The sequence below is a fragment of the Miniopterus schreibersii genome (genome assembly GCF_964146895.1).
Source record: "Miniopterus schreibersii genome assembly, chromosome: 7".
Classification (NCBI taxonomy): domain Eukaryota; kingdom Metazoa; phylum Chordata; class Mammalia; order Chiroptera; family Miniopteridae; genus Miniopterus; species Miniopterus schreibersii.
In genome coordinates, this window is record NC_138108.1 from 83297032 (window position 1) to 83319091 (window position 22060).

Consider the following 22060-nt stretch of genomic DNA (forward strand, 5'->3'; position numbering starts at 1 on the left):
AACCAAATCCATACTTTCCATATTTCAAACAGTTCAAAAAGCAAATCCTAAAATGAAAAACAAATTTATAAACAAATAATCATAACTATGTATTAAACTATAATAAGCACAGACTGGAAAGACAATAGAAATAATATCAGGTTATCTTAGAAAGCAAAGGGATAGGACCAAGGGAAAATTGGTATCTGTGGGATAGAGAAGAAAGTGACCTTTTTTCATGTTTATATTTTGAAAACATGTGAATATAAATTAGGAAAAAGAAAATGTTATTTCATATCCCACAGGGAAAAGAATCACTTCAAGTAACTTGTGAACATATTCCCACTCTACTCACTGGGATCTAGTCTGAGGACAAAAAGAATGTGAAGAAACCTTCACCTTTTACTTAGTCGTCTTACTATTAGTAGTAATCTACAGAAAACAAGAGGTTAATTTATGACAAATGGACTTGGGACTCTGAAATGTTACTTTGAAACTATTTTTTTTAACAGTATGGATTTAAAAAACCAAGTATCTATATTGTCTTTAGGAAATAAGGTTTTCAATATAAGAGGAGAGATACACAAATATAAACCTGTACTGAAAAACACAAGAAAAAACCTGTACTGTTAAGTTTGGAAATATCAGTACCAAGACCTGTCTTTACTATACTGACTACCTCTGTCTACAGAAACAGTCTAAAAGCTAGGGTATCTAAGAAGCAATGTGTACCCCTAGCACTCAGATCTTGGGTTCTAAATGCTATTCCCACTAACGTTCGCGAACCAAGAATCCTTGGAAAAATGGCTGATTTCAAGACTAGGGAAGCAAGAGCCTGATTCATTCTGTACTAGGAAGAAAAAAGTACTCAGACTAACCGAAGTTATCAAATGGGCACCTGAGCCAGTTTGAATGGGTTCTCACTAGCCATATTTGGAGCAACTGGGAGAAAAAAGGATTTTGAACAAATCAAATATCCTTGAGTCCATAGCAGAACACCCCCCGCCGCTTCCCAAAAGGGTCCAAAAGATGACGGTCAGCCAGCTAAAAAGTGCTCCCAAGTATGTGGTCCTAATCACTATACCGTTTGTCCCACTGATCAGTTTTGTGTTTTTAATGGCCTCAAAGGTGACTCTAGGGATACAGACTCAATTTAGAAACTGGACATAAACAGAAAATAAGGGTTAATTTACAACATGTGAACTGGGACCACCTCCAGTGTTCAGCCAGGCCCGTCTGACTTTTTTGGAGTAAGGACAAGTACTACAGGCAGAGACTGCCACTATGGCCTTTTCTCTTTTTAGAGAATAGTAACAAGGAAAACAAATATAATAATGCAGCCTCCATCTTCGGCAAAACTCCACCCACAGAATAGGTAGCAGAACTGCCAAAGGTAGTAATAACCAAGTGACACAGAAGCCAATGGAGAGAGGATTTCTGCAGCTGTAACTTATAATTCTCCAAAGGAGCATACTCTGGCACAGACCAATCTCGTTTTAACAGTGAGAGCTGGCAGTGAAGCAGGACCCAGATCGGTTCCAAGATTCAAGAGGCAACACAACTGCTCCCATGAAATGAAAACACAAAGTAAAGATGTAAGAGTTCACTGGAAGTAATGACAGCAGTAAAAGACAAATGCACAGAGCTCAACAGAGAGAAGAAAAGCATTCAGCTGTTTCAGAAATGAAGGCAAAATTAGAAGTAGAACTTGAGAAACAATGCTAAAAACTCAGTAAGGGGCAGAGAAGATCATGAAAAAGCAGAACGGGGAAAACAGTTTAAAAGAATTATATAAGCAAGTCACGAAGAAAGATCCAAAAAAGACACAACTGGATGCCCCCCAAATAAAATAGAGTAGAATGAACATGTTTTATGCTGCACATCAGAAAGGAACACCAAGTTACAGAACAAAATGTTACATATTGGTCACTACGACACATATCCTAGTAAAGCTGCTGGAATTCAATGATAAAGAATCTTAGGCAATCAGGCAAAAATACCAAGGTCCTTTTATAGGGTTTAAAAAAAATAAATCAGGCTGACCTCAGACTTCTGTACAGCATTATCCAGCCCTAGAAGGCAGAGGAAAAATACCTATAAAGTATTCAAGAAAAGAAAACATAAACCAAAACATTTCTTTATCAGCCAAACTACTGCTTAAGTATAGGATATCTGGGAAACGATTTGAAGTATGTAAAAACTGAAAAATTAGTCCTATAAGGCCCCCCCGTTTTTTTACTTTTACCTCCTGCATGCCCCCACGGGGATTGAGCCCACACCTGGACATGTGCGCTAACTGGAAGCACCTGCAACCTCTCAGTGCACAGGACAACGCCCAATCAACTGAACCACCCAGCCAGGGCTAAATTGTTTTTAGTTTTCAATTACAGTTGGCATACATTATTAGTTTCAGGTGTACACCCCAGTGATTAGACATTAGATTCATTTGTTGATAGATATGTATTCATTGCCATTTTATTGTTCGTGTTTTTGATCTTCTTCTCAAATAAGACCCTTTAACATTTCCTGTGACACTGGTTTGGTGGTGATGAATTCTTTTAGCTTTTTCTTGTCTGGGAAGCTCTTCGATTCCAAATGATAGCTTTGCTGGGTAATCTTGGTTGTAGGTCCTTGCTTTTCATCACTCTGAATATTTCTTGCCACTCCCTTCTGGCCTGAAAAATTTAAGATATCAGTTGACAGTCATATGGGTGCTCCCCTGTAGGTAACTAAGTGCTTTTCTCTTGCTGCTTTTAAGATTCTGTCTTTAACCTTTGGCATTTTAATTATGATGTGTCTTGCTGTGGGCCTCTTTGGGTTCCTCTTGTTTGGGACTCTCTGTGCTTCCTGGACTTGTATTTCTGTTTTCTTCACCAAGTTAGGGAAGTTTTCTGTCATTACTTTTTCAAATAGGTTTTTTCTTTTTTATTTATTCTTCTTTTGTTGTGTAGTTTTTATTTCATAATCATAAACTTAATTCTGCAATCCAGCTAAACCTGGAACGGGTAAGGAAAATATGGAACCCAATGAATTGCAGTGAGACCATGAAGATTATGGAACATTCCAAGATGATGAAGGAATGGTCTGGTAGTTAAGATATAACACAAGTCAAATGTATTAGCGTTGTCCGCAGTCAGCAATGGTGATCTTCCTGCTGGTGTTGCCATTCCTGGACCCAAACCGTTCCAAGGCTACTACAAAACCCATGTCGTCTCTCACCTGGCCAAAGACCATATGCTTGCCATCCAACCACTCAGGTTCGGCAATGCAGATGAAAAACCGGGAGCCATGTGTGTTGGGTCCAGCATTAGTAACGGACAAAACGTCAGGACCTGTCTGCTTCAGGATGAAATTATCATCATCAAATTTCTCCCCATAGGTGGACTTCCTGCCTGTGCCATTGTGGCTGTGAACATGAATCCCTTGCACATGAATCCAGGAATAGTTCTGCGAAAGCAGGGACCTTTATAACCAAATCTATTCTCCCCAGTGCTCAGATCAAGGAAGATTTCTGCTGTCTCTGGAACTTTGTCTAGAAACAGTTCAAAGGAGATGGGGCCTAAGGGCTTGCTGGCAATAGTGATATTGAAGAACATGGTGGGATTCACCATGGATGGGAATGGGTGGCTCCGGTGCATTGTCGTCTGCAAGGCCTCAAACAGGTTTTCAATGTCTTGCTCTCTCTCTTCTCCTCCCAGCACCCCCATGATGCGAATATTAGTATGCTTGAAGTTGTCCGAGAGGCCCCTTACACTATCCTCATTTTATTGGATTCTTTTTTCTTTTTGCTACTCTAATTGGGTGTGTTTTTGTTTCCTTATATAACAAACGGCTGATTTTATTCTTGGCTTCACTTACTCTGTTGATTCCCAGTAAATTACTCTTTATTTCAGTTAGTATATCCTTCATTTCTGACTTTTTTTTTATGCTGCCCAGGTGGGTTGTGTATATACTTCCTGTTGCAGTTGAGCTTTGACTGCTGTTGACATATCAATTGGAGGGATTTACCCCAGGCCGATCCACTGCAAGGACTGGCTGCCACTGCTGACAAACAAGGAGGATCAGCTGTGCAGGACCTGCCCCACAGAGCAGGACTTAACTTCGGCAGAGCTCTGGTGCCCACTGAGTCTGCCCCTTCAGCGTGTTGTTGTGGAAGTGGTTGGGTGGTGTTTCAACGTGATCTGAAGCTGTCCACTGGGTGTACTGGCTGTGGGGCCTCCGGGGAGGAGCAGGCCTAGGTTGCAGGTTCCATCCCTGGTCATGTATAGGAGGCAACTAACCAATGTTTCTCTCTCACATCCATGTTGCTCTCTGAGCTTAGAACTCAGGCTGAGGCACCCCCCGTGGGTGGCTGAAAAACTTTACATGTCCAAGGTGGGCCTGGGATCAACTCTTGTCCCCACAGGTGGGGTGGAACTGAAACCCCAACCCACTACAAATTAGCCCTGGCTGTGCCTGCCCAACTCCACAGGATCCTACAAGCCCCTCTTGAATGCGATAGAGAATTTCATTCCACCAGGTAATGAAAAGCAAACAAAAAAAAAGATCAAATACTGGCAGAAAGGATTGAATCTAACAGCCACTTACCACTTAAATTTTGTTTTTTTTTTAAACTTTTCTTCTTTTTCTGTCTTGAATCAATTTAATTATCATTGGTTATCTGGTCTTTGGGAGTTCGGTAGAATTCAGTGAAATAATATGGGTCTGGTGATTTTCTGGGATAGTACTTAGAAATTTTATTCTACTTCTTCTCTGGAAAATGGTCTGTTTAAACTTTCTATCTCCAGAATTCAAAGGAAGTTCAATATTAGAAATTTATCACAGTTATGTAAGTCTGTTCAATTCTCTAATGTATTTCTAATATACTTCTAATGTCTAAGAGCATTGACTGGTACATAGGTACACAATAAATATTTGTTGTATGAATGAATGCTGAAACTGTATCTGACAAAATTTTATGTCCATTCTTATTAAAAACTCTACATACTGGAAAAAATAGATACTCCAATAACAGTTAAAAAAAAACAATCTAGCCCTAGTTTTCATTGTACACACATTTACACCTTTTGAATTTCATCATACCATCTGAATCTATTACCATTTTTTAAAAAATACATATTTTTATTGATTTTCAGAGAGAGGAGAGGAGAGGGAGAGAGAGAGAGACGTATCAATGATGAGAGTCATTGATCGGCTGCCTCCTGCACGCCCCTCACTGGGGATCAAGCCCAAAACCCAGGCATATGCCCTGACTGGGAATTGAATTGCGATCTCCTGGATCATAGGTTGATGTTCAACCACTGAGTCACGCTGGCCGGGCTGGATCTATTAACTTTTTAAAGGTAATGTAAAGTTAAAATGACTACACAGTCTATATTACGTTGGGCAGTTGTGTTCCTTTGTATCTCAGGCAACATATTCAATTACCAAGAAAGTAAAATGTCCTCATTTTATTGATGAGGATACGAAGAATCAGGGAAGCTGCAAAACTTGCCTAATGTCACACAGCTAATAAATGATAGAGCTAATGGTTAAAGTCAGTCCTAGGCACTATTGTGCATTTAAACGTTTTCTTCAGCTTGGTTCTAGGCCCTCTTTTCACTCTATTCATTTCCCCTGGATAGAATCAGATACATCACAGATTTCACGTAACAACAACTTCCAAACCCATCATCTCTTCAACCACCTATTAACCACAACCATTTGATAGTCCCAGAGAAACTCAGTAACCTAACACAACCTTCTTTCTAAAACCTGCTTTCTTTCCCTTGTTTTCCTTTCAATGTACTTGGTCTGGCAAGGAGGAAATCAAGATGGCATCTCAGACCCACCCAATCTATTCTCTCCTGCCTCCAACTGGTAATCGAGTCCCATGGAGAGTCTCTAGTTTCTGACAGCTCTATTACTCATACCTACTACACCTCTTTTGTTTAGTGAATCACTTCTTGTTTCTACTGCCAAAGGTTTCCCATGACATCCACATAACCAGTGGTAAGAATCAAGAAAGACCACCGCAACTCTGTGTGTTCCTGGTAAGACTCTTATCCCCCCCTGCCTTCCTCAACCACATTTTTATAGCATCAGCACCACAATATGGCTTGGGGATCATGAAGACAAATATAACCAAGTCTTCATCCCTAATAGTGTCACTCACAAGCCTCATCAGAGATCATCCTTCATCAATAGACTTTATCCCTATATTGCTCTGTATATCTTTTAATTACACCGTCTTCCCATTTCAACACCCAACCCTTCCACTGTACACTTTGGACTAACAATTCATCTTTAGCAAAATCCCCTGTACAACCTCTTCTCTGAATATACCCTTATCTTCCTGCTCCAATGAACCTTGGTTCTCCCATGAACACTCCTTCCCCCTGCCGCTGTCTCAACTAGGAACCATCTTCTTCACAAACCTCTTCCTCATCTGTTATCTTCCTAGACCATTGACTCCAGAACTCTTCCCTGGACTCCAGACTCCTACACTAACCTATCTCAGCATCTCCACTTGGGTGCTCAGAAGTCAGTACAACCTTAAAGTACCCAGTACCAAAGATCTGGACTACTTCTCCAAAACTTATCCCCCCCACTGTTCTCCATCTGAAAAGTTAATGCAACTCCACCCTCCCAGCTGCACAGGCTGAGTGCTGGCATAATCCTGACTTTTCTTTCTTCCATAGTCCCCTACGCAGTTCCTCTGAAATTCTCTCAACTATCTTCAAAATTCTATTTGGAATCTAACCAGGTCTTTCTACCTTTAACAATCATCTCTCCTGGATTCCTGCAATGCCCTTCTAACCAATTTCTCTGTTTCCAACTTTGCTTCTCTACAGCCTACTCTATCCAGCAACCAGGCTGATATGGCTAAAACTTGAGATCATGGCACTACCCTACTCAAACTCCGCTAAGGCTCCCCAATGCACCCCAGCCAAGTCCAAATCCTTAGTGTGGGCTATAAGGTTCCACGTGATCTGGGGACCTTGTAACCTCTTAAAATAATCTCCTGCTGCTCCTTTTATGTGGCAAACATTATCCAGCTTCAGGATCTTTGCACTTCCTGTTCCCACTGTGGAATGCTCTTAGCCCAATAGCTGTATCGTTTACTTCATTATGTCTTCCAATTTTCTGTTCCAAATGTATTCTTATCAATGAAGCCCTCTCTGATCACCATATATGAAAAATTAAATGACCTGTATTGCCTACGCTCATTCACCCTACCTAATTTTTCCCAAAAATGCTTTTCTTCATCTAAAAAAGTATATATATATAGCTTATTGTATGTCTCCAGACCCTAAAAATAGAAACTCTGAGGCAGGAATTTGTTTTATCCTCGGTATCTAGAATACTATATAATTCATTTAAAAAAGGACTCAGTAAATATTTACTGAGTTAGATGAAAGAATTAAGGAAGGAAAGGAACAAGGGAGAGAAGGGAGAATGGCTTGATCATCGGGCCCCTAAACGTACCTAAGTGCTGAATCAGCAGCATGTGCTGCTGTTGTAGTAATGACTGGAGACTGCGCTCTGGTGGCTGAGACAGTCGCTACCACAGCAGGCGGGATGGCGTTAGAGGTGGTCACTGGGGGACGAGACTACCAAGAGAAGAGAAAAAAGTATTTCATTTAAAACAAAAAGCAAAATATAGTAAGCTAAACATTGAAAGTATAACTGAAACATGAACCTTCAAATAAGTATGTTAATGTCCAAATGATAATAAGTTCTTACCATTCTTATTAAAGAATTCTCTTTTTGGGTATGTTGTTATAAAAATAAGAGGCGGAATTGTAAGAAAGAAATCCAATTTTTGATGGGTAAGACACAAGTCCCTTCTTTCCAAATACAACTAGATTCTAAATTCTGCCCTACTGTGTTAATACAAACTAGGACCTAACCCTTCAAACCTAGGATTCCAACCAACCTGTGGCTGCTCCTGGTATAGACATTTTACACTACCACACAACCAAGTGCTTTCCACACAGGGCCCCCTCAGCACTGGACAGAGCTGCTAACCCCCAGATCATCTAAGTTGGCGTACTTAGGCAAACACATGCTAATAGTATTCTTTGCTGGCAGAAGATCCAGGGTGCCCAGATGCTTTCTGGATGTTTTCACATGGATATACTTCCCTTACCATTGCGTGTGTAAAATCTTCAGCTGACGAACGAGTTTGACGGCTTCACCTGCTTGTCCACTGTTAATTCATTCATCTGAGTTCTTCTCAGTGGTTCCTCTTTTTTGACCTTATTACATGTACTTAATTCTGAAAACTCTACCCATACTTGATCTCTGTGCTTCATCTTCCAACTTCTTACCTGCTGTGCCCAGGGGTGTAGCCTGTCTCACACTAGGGCTGCTGCACTGCCTTCCTTGCTGGCGAGCTCCTTGTCTCAGTTCTCCTCCTCCTCCAATCCTCCCTATCTCCCACGTATCCTCCTGGGGGGCCTAATCAGTTTCCAAATGTTTTGTTAGCTAGCGTGGTCCTTTGTTTTAATTAAAAAGTTCTAGGATGGACATGTACTACCCAGCACTTTTCCTTACTGTCTTAAACCAAGAGGTTTTACATATTACCAATCTGGCCCCCAAAAGTATTTGAATTCCCATCTCCTTCATGTAATTCAGGGAGGTTAAGCTTTCATAGATATTTGTTTGACCATACATTACTGTATTCAAAAAACGTAGTGGCTCTCTGCAGTGTACAAAATCAAGTTTACACTCCACATCTTAGAGTTCTCAGTTTAGAGACACCACAATATCACCTAGTAATGCATTATACTTCAGGAGTACTAAGGCCACAAATTTCCTTGGAAAAAAGTTGAAAGGCATGGACCATCTTCCTCAAAAAGTATACATATGTGCATAAAACATTTAGGGGTTCATAAACTCCTATCCAAATTAGAGCCCCTCAGTTCTAATTAGCCTTTACTAAACATTGTACACAACCATCCTTGTCTTCCTTGCCACTGTTCACAGTACTGGCCCCCTCACTTCCTCTACACTTCTCTGAATCCTCCTTACCACTCATCTTAACAAAAAGCCTTGCCCTGGTGTGGCTCGGTTTGAGTGTCGTCTCATGCACCAAAAGGTTGTGGGTTCAATCCCCGGTAACAATCAATGGACGGCTCTCTCTTTCTCCCTCTTTCCCTCCCCCTTCCTCTCCCTAAAATCAATAAAAAACATATCCTCCGGTGAGGATTAAAAAAAAAAAAAAAAAAAAAAAAAGCCTTCCCTTACTACCTCTTCTAAATTCCTACAAAGGATCAGAGGACACTGTATACACCTCAACCTTCCCTACTTCTTGGCAACTAGACTGAAAGTCACTTGAGGTCAAAGAACTCTCACAGTGCCTAGTAGAATGAGTGACTCAGAGAAGGTATTCATACTTACTGGCTGACTCCCCACACCCTAGACGTACCTGGATTGGCTGGTGAATGATGTGCTGGACTGCTGGTTGAGCTGCTGCAGCATTTGGCAACTGGGAAGTCGGCCTCAGGACTGTGGTTACTTTAGAACTAGACATCACAGCAGCAGCAGCTGCACCTGGAAAAACAATTTTTTTTTCATTAGTAGACTCAAAATTTAAATAGTTCTCATTATGTTCCCTGGGAAAATATTCAGAATTTCTAAAACTCAATATCAGTATTCAGTGGAAGTGCTTTACATATATTTCCTATTTCATCACATAGAAAATGAAGAAAATGTGCACTCAAGGGTTGAGATTTAACAAGTTTATTAATCTGTATTGCTTCTTCAAAGACATTCTTAAATGAAACTGGCCATTTTTTGTTAATTTAACTGCAAGTCTGCAACAAAGAAGGACACAATGAACAGCTGGTCTGGTGCCACTGCCGATTCAGGCCAAGGCTCCAGCAGTTAACCACCACCAGACAGACAGTGAACGTTCACTTGACCCACCACTGCCTTTGCAACATCAGTGCAAATGTCAACAATGAAAAAGGCAAATGCTGTCTTAGAATATTCATGAAAATAGTTTTGATCTTACGCAGACCCCTTGCCATCTGTGAGCCTCAGCTGAAACTAAGTTATGTTATGACCCAGTAAACCTGGTTCTGTATTTGTTAATCTAATTTTGCAAGCAATGACTTTATACTCTCCACTAGAAGGTAACAATTTTTAACCAAGTAGTTGAGAAAATTCATTAAATTTAATCCTCACAACCTCTTAGAACTTAATTGTAAGAATAAATTTACCTTACTGCTATGTGAGTAAAAAATTTTGATTAACTGTTATCACTAAACTTCAAACATATGCAGCATTAATATCTGCAACTAATTTATTAAAAATGAAGACTGACAATTTTTAAATTACACTAAAAATCTTAATTGCTTTAAGTTTATACACACACACATACACACACATACTTGTAATGCAACTATAATAAGCACATATTAGACTATGCTAAAAATGTGCACTACGCTGATTTCTACTGTCCTGTAACTTTAATAAGCTGATTATGGGTATGTTTCGTGTAACCATATCTTCTACCAAATGTATAACTGCATTTTGAGAGTTTGAACAAAATGTGTAGTCTTTACCTCGAGGTAAATGAGACGCTCCGATGTGGAGAGGGGGCCCAGGAGCACTGCTGCGGATAATGGACATCTGTACATTTGTGGTCATGATGTGATGCAGGTTACTGGGGTGGCCCTGCAAGAGGCAGGATGCAATGTTACCTTACGTGCTTAGTCTCGGCCACTGGTGCTTAGACTTTGCTTCTAGGAAGTCAGTTGCCTCCAAGTGTAGGTCAGGCTGCTCCTTTCAGATAGTGCATAACCCAAGGGAAAGGACATTTAGCTTTTTTTACACAGCCCACTGCATGATGACCTGTGCCAGCAGCCATATGGTAAGTGACTGAGGACACATCAACCAGCTAGTGGCTAGATCCCTGTGACAGATGACACAAGTGACTTGTCCACTTTTGGACATTCACCTTCAACATTAGTCTTTCACGCTTGTTTTCTGTCTTGGTCAAAAATTTAGTTTTTCCTATTCTCACCATTTCCTTTGCATGCCACTGCAGTCATCCATTCTTTATGATGTTTTTAAGTATCAGTAGCATCCTGCAGCTACACCCCTACCAGTTCTTTAGCTCACCCCTTAAACACCCATTCCTCACATTCTTCCAACCCTAATGCTAGTGGCTTCTCAGGTGTTTGTGTGTGGGGGGGGGGGGGGGGGAGGGGCGGTTTTAGTACTTCTGGGAGTACTCAGCAGTGTGACAAAAAGAAAACACAGTCCATTCTTTTGGAATATCAAGTTTTTTTCTTGAAAACTTGAAGGGAAAGTTTTGAGATTCATTTTTCTTCATTGGTAATTTAAAATATTTAAATAAATCAAATACATATTATATAGCAGGATAACATTTTCAAAAAATTGTTTAGGTTAAAACACAAGACTTCAAATTAACTGTTCACGATTGAGAGAACCCGCCAGTAGCCCAAAACATACACATTTGCTGTCTTCAGAAAAAAACCTAGAAAAGCACTACTGCTGTGAGACTGTTCTCAACCCACCAGAATTCTGAACCTACAAGCAAGAACAACTGGGCTCTGAGCTACATGGACTGTCTTATCTAGATCTGTATCTCACACTGAGGGTGGCACCTCACACACAGCAGATGATCAATACCTACTGGCTAAATGACCAAGACCACTGTGCATACTGGTTTTAGTGCCTGTAGCTATCCCTCTCTCAAACCTACTGTCTTCCCCTTGCAGGTGTGAATGACCGTTTTACTTAATTTTTTGTTTAGGACACTGCCTAAGGTACTGCTGGCATTCAATAAATAACGATCAACAGTTTGGCACCTCAGTTTGAAAATCAGCAAATTAAGAGGAAAAAAACCTGTTGTCCACTGATTGTTGCCACAGGAATGGCTGAAGCTTGAGGGATGCTACTCTCCATGGTAACGGTAACCTGCCCTGGAACCTTGGGGGGAAGTGACAAGGTAGAAGGTGGAGCGGGAGCAATGGGACGGCTAGGCATGGTGGGCTTCGGGGGTGGCTGCAAAGAGAAAACCACATGAAACATATCAATAGCTTTTTACTAGTGATACATTTCATTCTAAAGTTAAAAGTACACAAATCAAACCTGGAGATGGCCAAGAAAGATGCCAGAAGCCTTACATGTTTATCTTTCATCATCATAGCTTTTCCAATGAAGTATTAGCATTTCCATTGTACAGATGGGGAAACATGCAAAACAAGTCTAAGTCATTTGCTCAAAGTCACACAAAGAGCAACAACTAGAACTGGGAATAAAGCCCAGATCTGTCTGGCTCACAGCCTACATCCTTCTATACAAGGTTACCTCCCCCAAGTTTGGGCAGAAGTAAACTAAACTCCCATTAACTGAAATATAACTACAAGGTAATACACAAGGCAATATTCTCAGATACCCCCAAATTAGCAAGCTATTAAACAAAACCCTGGCGCTGGCCAGGTGGCTCAGGTGGTTGGAGCATTCTTCCACACCTGGAAAGTCCCTGTCAGGGCACATACCGAGGTTGTCGCTTTGATGCCTGGTCGGGGCATATACAGAAGGCAACCAATCGATGTTCTCTCTTACATTGATGTTTCTCTTTCTCCTCTTTCTCTCTCCCTTAAAAAGACCACTAACCATATCCTCAGATGAGAATTAAAACAAAACCAAACCTTGGAGAAGAGTGCCACTCCAAAATAAAAACTGAGTTAGCATGTCTAGAACTTGAATAAAATCAGTGTCAAATGAATACTGGAAAAGATCCTATGATGCCAGCTGCCCAGCGGCATAAGACTAGGCACTGCAGAACAGGAGAACTCTGAGGTACCAAGAAAGCTGAACTGATAGGTCAAAACTATGATCCTAGGAAACGGCCTAAAACTTTGTCAAAATTGTCAGATATAGTATAGCCAGTCTTTAGCTGTGGTTCAATGTGAAACTTTAAACCTCTCCATTACCTTCATGAGTCCCTCCGAAAATGAGAGTGGCACTGCAGGCGTCAGGTGTGCTGGTGGGGCTGTCACGGTGACAGGTGTGCCCGATGCAACAGCATGATGCGTGGACAACATCTGCACCTGTGGATAGGGCCTTACCACGACAGGCTCTTGCTTCTCCTCACGGGACTGGAGGGAGCTGCTGGAACCCATGTGCTCCCTGGCAGTGACTTCAGCATCTCGACTAGATTCATCGCTGACTAGTGAACAGCACATACAAGAGTGGCACTTGCAGTTAGTTTCAGTGTTGGTAAACTGACCATATCCTTGCAAGATTTTAACAAGGAGAATTTGGGCATTAAGTTCCCTTGATGGATATCAAACCCAAAAGTCACACTTGTTTTGGATACTGTGGCTTTCCCATTCCTATAAACAAAGGACTTGACTACCTAAAATGAGCTCAAATTGTTGAAAGTGCAATACAAGATATAAGACAATTTCATTTGAAATATTTATTTAAAAAGTTATAAAAACTAACATTAAAAAGATAATTTAAGCCCTGGCCAGTGTGGCTCGTTTGGCTGGAACATCATCACCCTGCACACTGAGGGAATGAGGGTTCGATTCCCAGTCAGACCACATACCTAGGTTGTGGGTTCAATCCCTGGTCGGGGTGAGTACCGGAAGCAACCGATCGATGCTTCTTTCACATCGATGTTTCTCTCTCCCCCTCTCTCTAAAATTAATGAAAACATATCCCTGGGTGAGAATTAAAAAAAAAGAAGAGTCTGAATTAAAAAAACAATGGCTTTCATTAAACAAACCAAAAAAAGATAATTTAAGCATAGCTCTTACGTCCAAGAACAAATTTTCAAAACAAATTTCTCAGTCCAAATCCCTATAGAGTCCACAAGCTAATCTCTATCGTTATTACAATGCACATACTCCCCGAGAATCAACATGTCCATTTGCAGGGATGTATCCCATAGATACATAGCGTATGTACAAAATGACTTATGTACAAGGTTATTGGTTTCAGCACTTTTATACTAGTAAAAAAATTGAAAGAAATCTACATGTCCTTCAATCGGAGACTGCTATATAAATTATGGTATACCCACAATAGACTACCATTGCAACTATAAAAACAAAACGGAGTCTTTTAGGTACTCTTATGGAAAAATCTATAACATAAAAAGCAAGACAGTGAAAAAGTCAATAAAATATATGTACATATATGGACTTGAATTTGTATATGGATAACATCTCCAAAAGCATCTTGGTTGCCTTAAGGGAAAGAAAGTGGAGGACTAGGTGACAGGGATGGGAAAGAGACTTTTCACTGGGAGCTATTTAAAAGTTAAGTTAAAAAAAATCAAGGAACTAATGCAATGAAAGAAGAGTATGTGAAAATACTAACTCATTCTTGTCTATCATTTTCCAAAAATAATACTAGTATTATTTTCCTGAACACAAAAGTTGTATTTATGGAGTAAATTTTTAATTATTTGGAAAGCTATAAAGAAAGTAAAGCTGTTCCCAAAGGCACCTTCAGATGCTTCTTACCTCTTTAATTTTGGGTGGGTTTTTATTTATTTAACTTATTGATATAAAACCTTCATAAAGATAAGTGCACAAATGTTAATTGTACAGCTCAATGAAGTTTCACAAACTGGATACACCTGGGTAACCAGCATCCAGATCAAGAAACAAAACGTTCCTGGTTTCTCAGAAACCCTCTGTTCAGCCCAATTCCAGTCCTTATCCCTCCCAGGTATATCCACCAACTTCTAATACTAGAGATTATTATTATCTATTTTTGAACTTTATGTAAGTAGACTCAGAACCAATGTTACCCCACTGCTGTGTCCTGCTCCTTTCACTTATAGGTATGAGACTCATCATGTTACTGCACATAGCCATAGGTCTTTCAACCTCAGTATAATACAACATTGCATAAATAAACCAAAATTATCCATTTTACTGTTCCATAGGCATTTAACTAGTTTTCAGTTTTTGCTGCTGTGAATAATAGTGTTAGTAATATTCTTGCATGTCTTTTGCTGAAAGTATGACCCATTTCTATTAGATATGTACCTAGGAATGAAACTGCTGAGTGTTAAGAAAAAATATTCTGCATAATTTTATTATTATTTTTTATGTTTATTGATTTTAGGGAGAGTGGAAGGGAGAAACATCCATGTGAGAGAGAAATCAATCGGTTGCCTCTTCACACCCCAGAGATGGAACATGCAACCTAGGCGTGTGTCCTGACAAGGAATCAAACCTCCCACCTTCTGGTGTACTGGATGACACTCCAACCAACACAGTCAGCCAGTCAGGGCTCCGCATCATATAAAATGCTGAATGGAATTCTACTGCCTACACGTACTGTAGCTTTTTTAATCATTATGTCAACAATGGGCTTTTGTGCTATTTCCAAATTTTTGCTTTTAACACCATCTCTGGGATGAACATCCATATGTACTTTGAGTCCTTGTTCAATTATCTTAGGAAAATTTTTCCAAGAGTACAAGAGCTAGGTGAAAAGATTAATGTATATTTAATATTTTGTTGTATGTTGACTTTTCTCCCAGATCATTCAGGTTTTTATAAATTTTGATTTTAAAAAACCACTTTAATGAGGTATAATTTACATATAATAAAATGGCTACTCTAATAAAGGTAGAGAATTCAATGATTTTATTTTTTACAAACATTCTCACCAACAACCTAGGAGTAGAATGGTTGGGGTCCAATGCTAAGTAAATGCTTAATTTTCTATGGAACAGTCAAAGTACTTTTCAAAGTAGTTGTATGATATTTTGTTCCAATCAGAAGTGTGCTCCTCACTCCTACCAATTCTTGATACACAGACATTTTAGTGGGTATCTCATTGTGGTTTTAATATCATTTCCATGATTAGTAAGGTTGAATTTTTATGTGATCATAAGCCATTCATATATATTTTTTGTGAAGTGTATTTTCATATCTTTTTCCCACTTTTAAATCAGCTTTACAAAGTTACAATTTACACATAAAATGCACTTATTCCTTGTATAAAGTTAGATAACTTTTAAATATGATTACACAGTACTGTAACCATACCACAATCATGATAAAGAACATTTTCCATCACTTTAACAAGTTCATTCATGCCCCTTTACTCCCACATTTACTTTACAAACCACTGATCTGCATTCTATCACTACAGCTTTGTCTTTTCTGGAATTTCATATAAATAGAATCATACAATATGTGGTCCCTTGTGTCTGGCTTTTCTCTTTGTATGTTTTTGAGGCTCATCCATGTTGCTGTGTATACCAGTAAGTTTGCTTTTTATTGCTTAGTACTCCATTGCATGGGTGAAGCAAACTTTGCTTATCTAGTCACCAGCTGGTAAAGTTTGGGGTTCCAGTTTGGGGCTATTATGAATAGCACTTCTATGAACACTGAAGGGTGTTTGTTATGTACGACATACATTTTCATTTGTCTTGGGTAAATACCTATGAGTGGGATTGCTGGGTTGTACAGTAAATTTGTGTTTGGCTAGATTATTTTGTGTTTCTACCAACAATGTATGAGCTCTACTTGTTCCATAGGCTCATCAAAACTTGGTATTGTTGGTCTTTTAATATTAGTCATACTGGTGGAAGTGTAGTAGTTTTCTCGCTGTGGTTTTAATTTGTACTGCCCTGAGGGTTAATTCTGTTGAGTATCTATTATGTGCTTATTTGGCATTTAAAATAGGGTCTTTGGTGAAGTGTCTATTCAAATATTTTTCCCATTAAAAAAAAAATTTAAGCTGTTTGTCTTTTTACTATTGAGTTGTAAGAATTCTTTATGTATTAAAGACATGTCCTTTGCAGATACACTTATTGCAAACTGTTTTCTTAATCCGTAGCTTGCCCTTTTATTTTGATAATGGTGTCTTGACAAGCAGTGACTTTTAATGTATCAGTTGCTTCTTTTAGTGTTTTTTGTGACCTAGGCAATTTTTGCTTACCCTAAGGTGGCAAAATAGTTTCTCCAATGTTTTGTCTTAGAAATTTTAAGTTTTATATTAGGTCCATGACGACACATTTTAACTTTTGTGTATGGTAAAGGTAAAGGTCAAGGTTCATTTTTCCCCCATATGGATATTTTGGTGTTCTGGCACTATTTTGTTGAAAAGACAATCATTTTCCTATTGAGTTATCTATGTACTTTTGTTAAAAATCAATTGACTTTTAAGTGTGGGTCTACTTCCACTTTGTTCCAATGATATGTTTCTACCTTTATGCCAAAACCACACTGTCTTGATTAGTGTAGCTTTATAACAAGTCTTGAAGTAAGGTAGCAGGGTCCTCCAAATTTCTTTTTTTTTTTGGGTCAAAACTGCTTTGGCTATTTTAGGACCTTTGGTTTTCACAAAAATTTTACATTCAGGCTATCAACTGGTACAAAAGAGCCTGATGGGATTTTTTGTTAGAATTTCTTTGAATCTACAGATCCCTTTGGTAGAACTGACACCTTAAAAATACTGAGTTTCCCACCCTGGTCGGTGTGGCTCAGTTGGTTGGGCATCGTCCCATGCACTGAAAAGTTTCTGGTTCGATTCCCAGTCAGGACACATGCCTGGGTTGTGGGCTCAATCCCCTGTAGGAGTGGAGGTGCAGGAAGCAGCGTCACATTGATGTTTCTCTCTCTCTCCTCCTCTAAAAAAATAAACAAACTATTGAAAAAATAATGTGTTTTCTAACATATGAACACAACAGTTCTTTCCACTTATCCAGGTCTTTAATTTCTCTCAGCAGTGTAATCTCAGGTCTTACACATATTTCGTTAATATGTCCCTAAGTTTTCTGTGGGCTTTTTGTTTGACACCACTGTAACTGACACTTTGAAAATTTCATTGTTCTTTGCTAATAAATAAAGAATTGATTTTTGTATATTAAACATTTATACTGCAACCATTACTAATTTCATTTATTAGTTCTGACAGCTTTTTGCCAACATTCTTTAGGATTTTCTGCATACATGAGCATGTTGTTTGTGAATATAGTTTTACTTCTGTCTTCTCATTGTCAATTTTTAATCTTCCCCAATGTCTGAACAGACTTTTTCCCCCTAATTAAAATTTTAAGGGAAATGGACCATTTCCTAACTTTCCCCCAAATCTATTTGTCCAGGAAGACTTTAATTTTTGACAATTCCATTAAGATATAATGTACTGACCACCTCCCATTAAGCTCTTTTTGGAACCATTTATCATTTCCTTCCAGACATCTCGAGTTCTTGATTTCAGTTTATTTTTACTAGAAAAGAATCTTGAAGCAATAGAGAACTGTTGTAAACTATACTTTTGAACTTTGAACATGTATTTGAAATCCTGATATGCTCAGGATCCCAAACTACTTCTTCTATTAAGAGCAGAGGGAAGTATTGCTTACAGAAAGCTTTCCTTTTTTTGGTAAGCAACTGAGGAAAAAACACACTGTTCAGAAGTGAAATTATAGACAATTTTGGTCTAAGTCGATTTCCTTCTCAACAAAATTTGAGGGCAATTATTGCTGACAGCTTTTATAATGAGCAATATAATTCCTTACAAAGAACAGAGGTACAAAAATATTCCTCTTAGCTATGCTCTTTTAAGTTATTCTGTTGTGAACTTACACCAAAGACAAAATAGTGTCAAAAATACTTAAGGAGTAAGGCACTTTTAAGTGGCTCTGTAAGAACTTGTTGACCACTACTTTGAGCCCTATACTGTAGAGTAAAAGTGCATGAGACAGACATGGCCTTGGCTTTCATTCTAGGTCCTAAATCAACTGTTCAGGATGATGGGAGTCAGCGAAGGCTTCCTGGAGAAAGTGATATCTGATTAGAAACCTCAAGAACAACAGGAATTAGCCAGATAAGTAAGTGTGGAAAGGAAGAAGACAGACTGTGGCAAAAGGAACAGAATGTATAAATTCTCAAGGTAAGTCAAGAACTTTTTATCATGAGTTCAGAAAATATGAGTAGATACTATTATGTAGGAGGCATAGAGTAGCTTAAAGTTACTTTGAGACTAAACAGAACTAAAATAATTTGTAACAAAAACTAAATTGGCAGAAGGGAAGCAAAGCAATGGAAAATGAGGCTGAAAATAGTAGACAAAAGGCCACAGCTCATAGGCAAGAGACAGAGCAATTAAAGACGATGCCTGAGCCTGGTCGGTGCGGCTCAGTTGGCTGAGCATCATCCCGTGCACCAAGAGGTCACTGGTTCCATTCCAGGTCGGGGCACATGCCAGGGTTGTGGGCTTGATCCCTGGTAGTGGGTGTGCAGGAGGCAGTCAACTGATGTTTCTCTCTCATTGGTGTTTCTCTCTCTCTCTCCCCCTCTACCTTCCTCTCTCTTAAAGAAAAAACGTATTAAACATATTAAAATGTATTAAAAAAAAAAAGATGATGCCTGAGTTCCTGATTTGAGCAATAAGTAGACAGTGGTACCATGTACCATGACAATGAACATAGCAATCAGGTAACAAAGAAAAGGGACAGAAAAAGGAGTACTTTATTTCAATTTGCAGTGCCAGCTTTTTCCTTGCCATCTAAAGAGAACAAGACTATTTGGAGTTCTTCAGCTTTAGCACTGTTACCTCAATTGAATTCTTTCCTGGGGGGGGGGGGGGTAAGGACACGTCCTGCATATTGTAGAACACTTAGCAGCATTCCTGGCCTCTAAAGCAAGACCTATGCCTTACATAACCTTTGGGCTCTTCTTACCATATTTCTGGGCCTTAACTAAATGAAACACATTAACACATCTAAAATATAGTTCTTGCAGGCATGCTTTACTGTAACTTTCATGTATGTTCTAGTACATGTGAATGACGTGATTAAAACAGGAAGAAAAAAGCCATGTTTAAATTTAAATTAGAATTGTATTATGTCTTTAAACTTGATAACCTAGTATCCATTAAAATCCCAGAAGGAATTTCTGTATTAGAAAATTGGCCATATTCTTGAAGCAGGGAGCAGTATAGAAGAATATAATACATCTCACCTGTAGCTGCTGGGTTTATCAATCCTGCAGAACCACTGTTTGCAATCTGCGAAGGAGCCTGGCTTAGCCCAGTGGAAGGAGTTCCTAACCGAGGAAACTGCTGAGAACTCATTTCCACCTGCAGATGCATACAGTCATATGGTTATTACTGGATTCTGAGATTAGAATCTATAATGAAAAATTAAAGCATCTTTAGTACCTATATCTTCCCTCAGAAGCAAACGCAGCATCATTTATCTAAAACAGTTACTTATGATCAAAATACAGTACAGAAATTATCTAAAGTCTGTAATTATGGGTGTACATAGTTCGATTAAGAGCAAAATCGTTTATATGGTGTTCGGGGTAATGACCCTCCGTAAATACTTGTGGGATGCCAAACGAAAAGGTCCACGCTGAATCCTGTACGTATGTACCTGTGTAACCCTCACGCCAAGGCGAACAGCGCTGTCGTCAGAATGTCTGAGGAGGAATCGCAGGGGAGATGCCCTGTCCTAAGAACCAGAATCCTTACACTAAGACCTGCTCCAAAAGGAATTCTCAAAAGCTTTTTTCACAGGCCTCCATTTACGGATTTCTTCTTACCCCTCTTTCACGGACCCCCCCCCCCCCCGCCAGAGGGACGGAGACCTCCACCGCCTTCTCTGCAATCTACCCCCTTTCCCTCAGAAGCCAAGCTCTGCGGGCATCCCCGCCGGGTCCCGCCCCGCCCCGCCGCCCCCCGCGGAGGGCCGACGGCTGTTTGCCGACACCTCGGGTCCCTGAGGTACGTCTGGAGCGGGGAACGGGCGCTCCGGGAGCCCCAGGAGGAGCTGCGGGTCTCTCTACCTGCAGCCGCCGCCCGCCCCCCCGCCCGCACCTCGCCGGGCGGCGGCTGCCGCGCAGGGCCCATGCCGGCGGCGGCGCCGGGTCCCGGAGTCGCGGACGGGACTCGGCGGGGGGCGCCGGGAGCACGACGCTGCCCGGCCCCCGCGCTCGCCCGACGCGGGCCGCCCTCGGCTCCAGCCCTTTCCCCGAACCTGCCCCAACTCCCCTGCCCGCCCATTGGCGCCACAGCGGGCGTCACTCGAGGGCCGCAGCCTCCGCCGCGACCTGCGCGTCCCGACCCCGTCCCACCCTCCGGCCGACTGCCAGCCAGTCAGGCGCGAGCCCCGCCGCGACAGTCCCGCCCCTCGAGGCGGAGCCAATGGCCGTGGAAGACCGGCGCTGGGCGCGGGGGGCGGAGAGCCGGGAGGCCTCGCCTCCGCCGGGTCCAAAAGCGGCGGGCGCAGGGCCCGGATGTGGAGAGTCACTTTAAACTGCTCCGGGAGCCAAACTCCCAGGCTGCCCGCCCGCCCGCCCCGCTGCTCCGCTACCCGCCAAGGCCCGGCCCGCCCGAGTCAACCCAGCACCTCTCCCCTTCTCGCTGCAGGACCCGGCCCCGCCCGCCGGCCCAACCGCCGTGCCCAGCTCGCCCCATCGCCGAGGTCTGAGCCGCCGGAGACGCAGCACCGCTGCCCTTCCCGAGGGACGCGCAGCGGGACGGACGTTGCAGCCCGGCTGGGCCGCCCCGCCCCCTCGTCTCCTCCCCCCTCTCTCCTCCACTCCTGGGCGCCGTCCCGCCATTACCTGGGCGCTGCACCGAGCGGCCGCCGCGCCGCCTCGAGCTCGTTCCCGTGCGCTCGCAGCCCGCGGGGCCGACGTCCTCGGCTCCGGACCCGCCGCCGCCGCCGGGGCGCGAGCACTCCGTCCCCCACCACTCAGCCCAGCGCCGCTGCTTCCGCCGCCGTAACGAGCCCCTCATCTATTGGCTGGGGAAGGCCCCGCCCTCCTCCGGGGGGCCAGTCAGCGCCAGGGAGAGCGGGAGAGCGGGCGGGTGTGCCCCTCGGGGCCGCGGAGGCCTTGGGGAAACGTAGTTCCCGGCGCTCGGAGGCGGGCTCGGGCGGGGCTTCCGGGCGGCCCGGCGGCGGCTGCACCCCTCGTCCGGGTCCCGGGTCGGCTCTGCCTTTTCCTCTGCGTAGTAGGAGCGGGTCCCGCCCCTTTGCTTCTGCCGACGGCAGTAGCTTTCGTTTTCCCCGGGGGCAGTGCGGCGCGCGAGCAGGTCCGGGAGGCCGCTGCGGCGGGCGAAGGGTCCACAG

General features: G+C 41.8%; 1 protein-coding gene and 1 pseudogene across 13 annotated transcripts in view; both read right to left on the bottom strand.

Moving 5' to 3' along the window:
* SAP130 (Sin3A associated protein 130) overlaps nucleotides 1-21764 on the bottom strand; it is a 58975-nt gene extending 37211 nt beyond the window's left edge. For 3 of the 12 annotated variants that reach the window (XM_081142043.1, XM_081142042.1, XM_081142051.1), the window contains exons 1-7: nucleotides 21552-21706; nucleotides 19944-20061; nucleotides 12936-13171; nucleotides 11842-12000; nucleotides 10533-10644; nucleotides 9392-9516; nucleotides 7447-7571 (exon numbers count right to left, since the gene is read on the bottom strand). In XM_081142043.1, coding sequence (XP_080998169.1) covers nucleotides 7447-7571; nucleotides 9392-9516; nucleotides 10533-10644; nucleotides 11842-12000; nucleotides 12936-13171; nucleotides 19944-20055 — 869 coding nt within the window. In that variant the 5' untranslated portion in view covers nucleotides 20056-20061; nucleotides 21552-21706. Of the gene's footprint in view, nucleotides 1-7446; nucleotides 7572-9391; nucleotides 9517-10532; nucleotides 10645-11841; nucleotides 12001-12935; nucleotides 13172-19943; nucleotides 20112-20359; nucleotides 20795-21551 lie in introns of those variants that run through there. The other 9 variants (XM_081142050.1, XM_081142049.1, XM_081142047.1 and 6 more) reach the window with 7 other exon arrangements.
* On the bottom strand, nucleotides 3097-3590 carry LOC308559756 (peptidyl-prolyl cis-trans isomerase A pseudogene; annotated as a pseudogene). The gene has a single exon. The product of its transcript is annotated as a peptidyl-prolyl cis-trans isomerase A pseudogene (transcript).
* Nucleotides 21765-22060: the final 296 nt, after the last annotated feature.